At 43.0% G+C, this 2,193-nt stretch overlaps 1 protein-coding gene across 1 annotated transcript in view; it reads left to right on the forward strand.

Moving 5' to 3' along the window:
• Positions 1-1,900, forward strand: part of LOC111668609 (transcriptional repressor scratch 1-like) — a 3,658-nt gene extending 1,758 nt beyond the window's left edge. The window contains exon 2 of the mRNA XM_023424689.2: positions 530-1,900. Within this exon, the coding sequence (XP_023280457.1) occupies positions 530-1,341 (812 nt within the window). The 3' untranslated portion in view covers positions 1,342-1,900. The remainder of the gene's footprint in view (positions 1-529) is intronic.
• The last annotated feature ends 293 nt before the right edge of the window (positions 1,901-2,193 follow it).

A 2,193-nucleotide genomic window follows, 5' to 3' on the forward strand; every position in this document is an offset into this window, starting at 1 on the left:
CCCCCCCCCCCCTCACACACACACACACACACACACACACACACACACACCCTCCTTGGCCCTCCCTTTCCTTTTTGCTAAATCGCAGCCCACACCTGTCACTCAATCTCCCCATTACCATACTCATGAACACTCTCACAAACACCACAGATGGGGAATGATCTGATTAAAATAATTTAGTGATTGAGGGGATTTCACTGCTGAGACACTCTCAGCTGCTGCTGCAGGCCCATGGTCTGATTGGGAGCCGAGCTATTGCTCTGTGACTGTTTTATCAATGTCAGCACATTGTGTTTGACTTATATTTACCCACGATGACCTTCCAAATATTTGTATGAGAGCACTTGTTGGAGGTATTGATCGAGGCACAACTGTGCACCAAAGACTCATGATTTCATTCCAAAGCTCTCACAAATAGCTTCATGTATAGGTTTCATATTGATTAGAGGGTTAGGTAAGACGACACCTCTCATCAGAGGTCATTGAGATCTTTTCCATCTCTTCATTACATGTTTTCTTTCTTTTACAGGTTACATACAGGATTACATCATCCCCTCAGTGTTGCAGAGCACAAAAGAGCCAGGCTGTGGGCAGACTGGCCTCTTCTCAGGGGCCCTGTACTCCCCAGGTGGCAGCAGTGGGGGAGAGTTCTCAGACCATGACATGGAGCGTCCAGACAGCCCAGTCTCCACCGCCACAGTTGAGTCAGACAGTAGCGGCCCTGAGTTGGAGGAGTGCCCCATCAATGACTTCCTCATCTCTGACGGCCGCTCCCGCTGGAGACAGAGCCAGCGATGTCCACGCAAAGGAAACAGCCAATCAGACAGCAGCAAGGGCGGCGGCCTGGGAGACTGCAGCCCCGTCAAAGGGAAAACCAAAGGGCGCCACATGTGTTGTGACTGTGGCAAGTCTTATGCAACGTCCTCCAATCTGAGCAGACACAAGCAGACTCACCGCAGCCTGGACAGCCAGCAGGCTAGGAAGTGTCCCACCTGCCACAAGGTGTACGTGTCCATGCCGGCGCTGGCCATGCACATGCTGACGCATGACCTGAAGCACAAGTGCACGGTGTGCGATAAAGCCTTCAGTCGGCCCTGGCTCCTGCAGGGCCACATGAGGTCCCACACCGGAGAAAAACCCTTTGCCTGTGCACACTGTGGCAAAGCCTTCGCCGATCGCTCCAACCTGCGCGCCCACATGCAGACTCACTCAGCCTTCAAGCACTATTCCTGCAAACGCTGCCACAAAAGCTTTGCACTCAAGTCCTACCTGAACAAGCACTACGAGTCGGCCTGCTTCAAAGGGCACCCAGGAGAGGACGACTGCAGCTCTGAAGACTGATTTCAAATATTTGTATTCTTCATTTCTATTCATACATTTTTAATAGTTCTAACAAAGTCAGAGAAAAGCTTCCCACTTCTCAGGCTTATCACATGCATGCACCATAATCCTGCCTTTTGATATAAGCAGTAACCTCACTTTAAATAATTCAGGAATTATGTATGCATTGCAATAATTTACATGTCAGTATTATTTTATATACCGACTAGCTCTTAATTTACCTAAAATGTTTTTTATTTGTTAAATAATTTATTGGGATATTTATTAATTTATTAAATTATTTATCTGCCAGTTTTGAAGATGATCAATTTATCATTGGTTGATGTATTTGTGAATTTAACATGGTTTTTATTAGAAACCATGAATTGGATTTGTTGAGAACAAAACCCAAAAATTATTCTGACACACTATATTTCTCTGTCTGATCAATTTGGTGATGACAATAAAAATGATGAAAATGAATAATCACTGAAACTCATGTCTGAATAATATGTGAAGATGAAACACACTTGAATGTTGAAATATTCAACCAGTTACAAAAAATAAAACAATTCACTACCTTTTTGTTTACAATAATAATAATGGTGCTGGAGCTTTTTCAAAAATTTCAAACTGATAAAATTCAAATACTAACTATTTTAAACATCTTTGTAAAATTAACATTGTTCCATTTATTCACCAATTTTCATCACAAAGTGACAAGCTAATGTCGATTTAAAGCACTCACATTTTAAACTAGGGCTGTCATTTTTTTTTACTTGAAATTCAAAAACTGTAATGAAGACCAATGATGTAATTTTTGAAATCAAAACTCCTCTATGTGGTAGATTACCTTGTGGTCCAGCAGAGGGC

The sequence above is a fragment of the Seriola lalandi genome, unplaced genomic scaffold, assembly GCF_002814215.2.
Source record: "Seriola lalandi dorsalis isolate HSWRI2012SDOR001 ecotype SW California unplaced genomic scaffold, Sedor1 jcf7180002054748, whole genome shotgun sequence".
Lineage (NCBI taxonomy): Eukaryota > Metazoa > Chordata > Actinopteri > Carangiformes > Carangidae > Seriola > Seriola lalandi.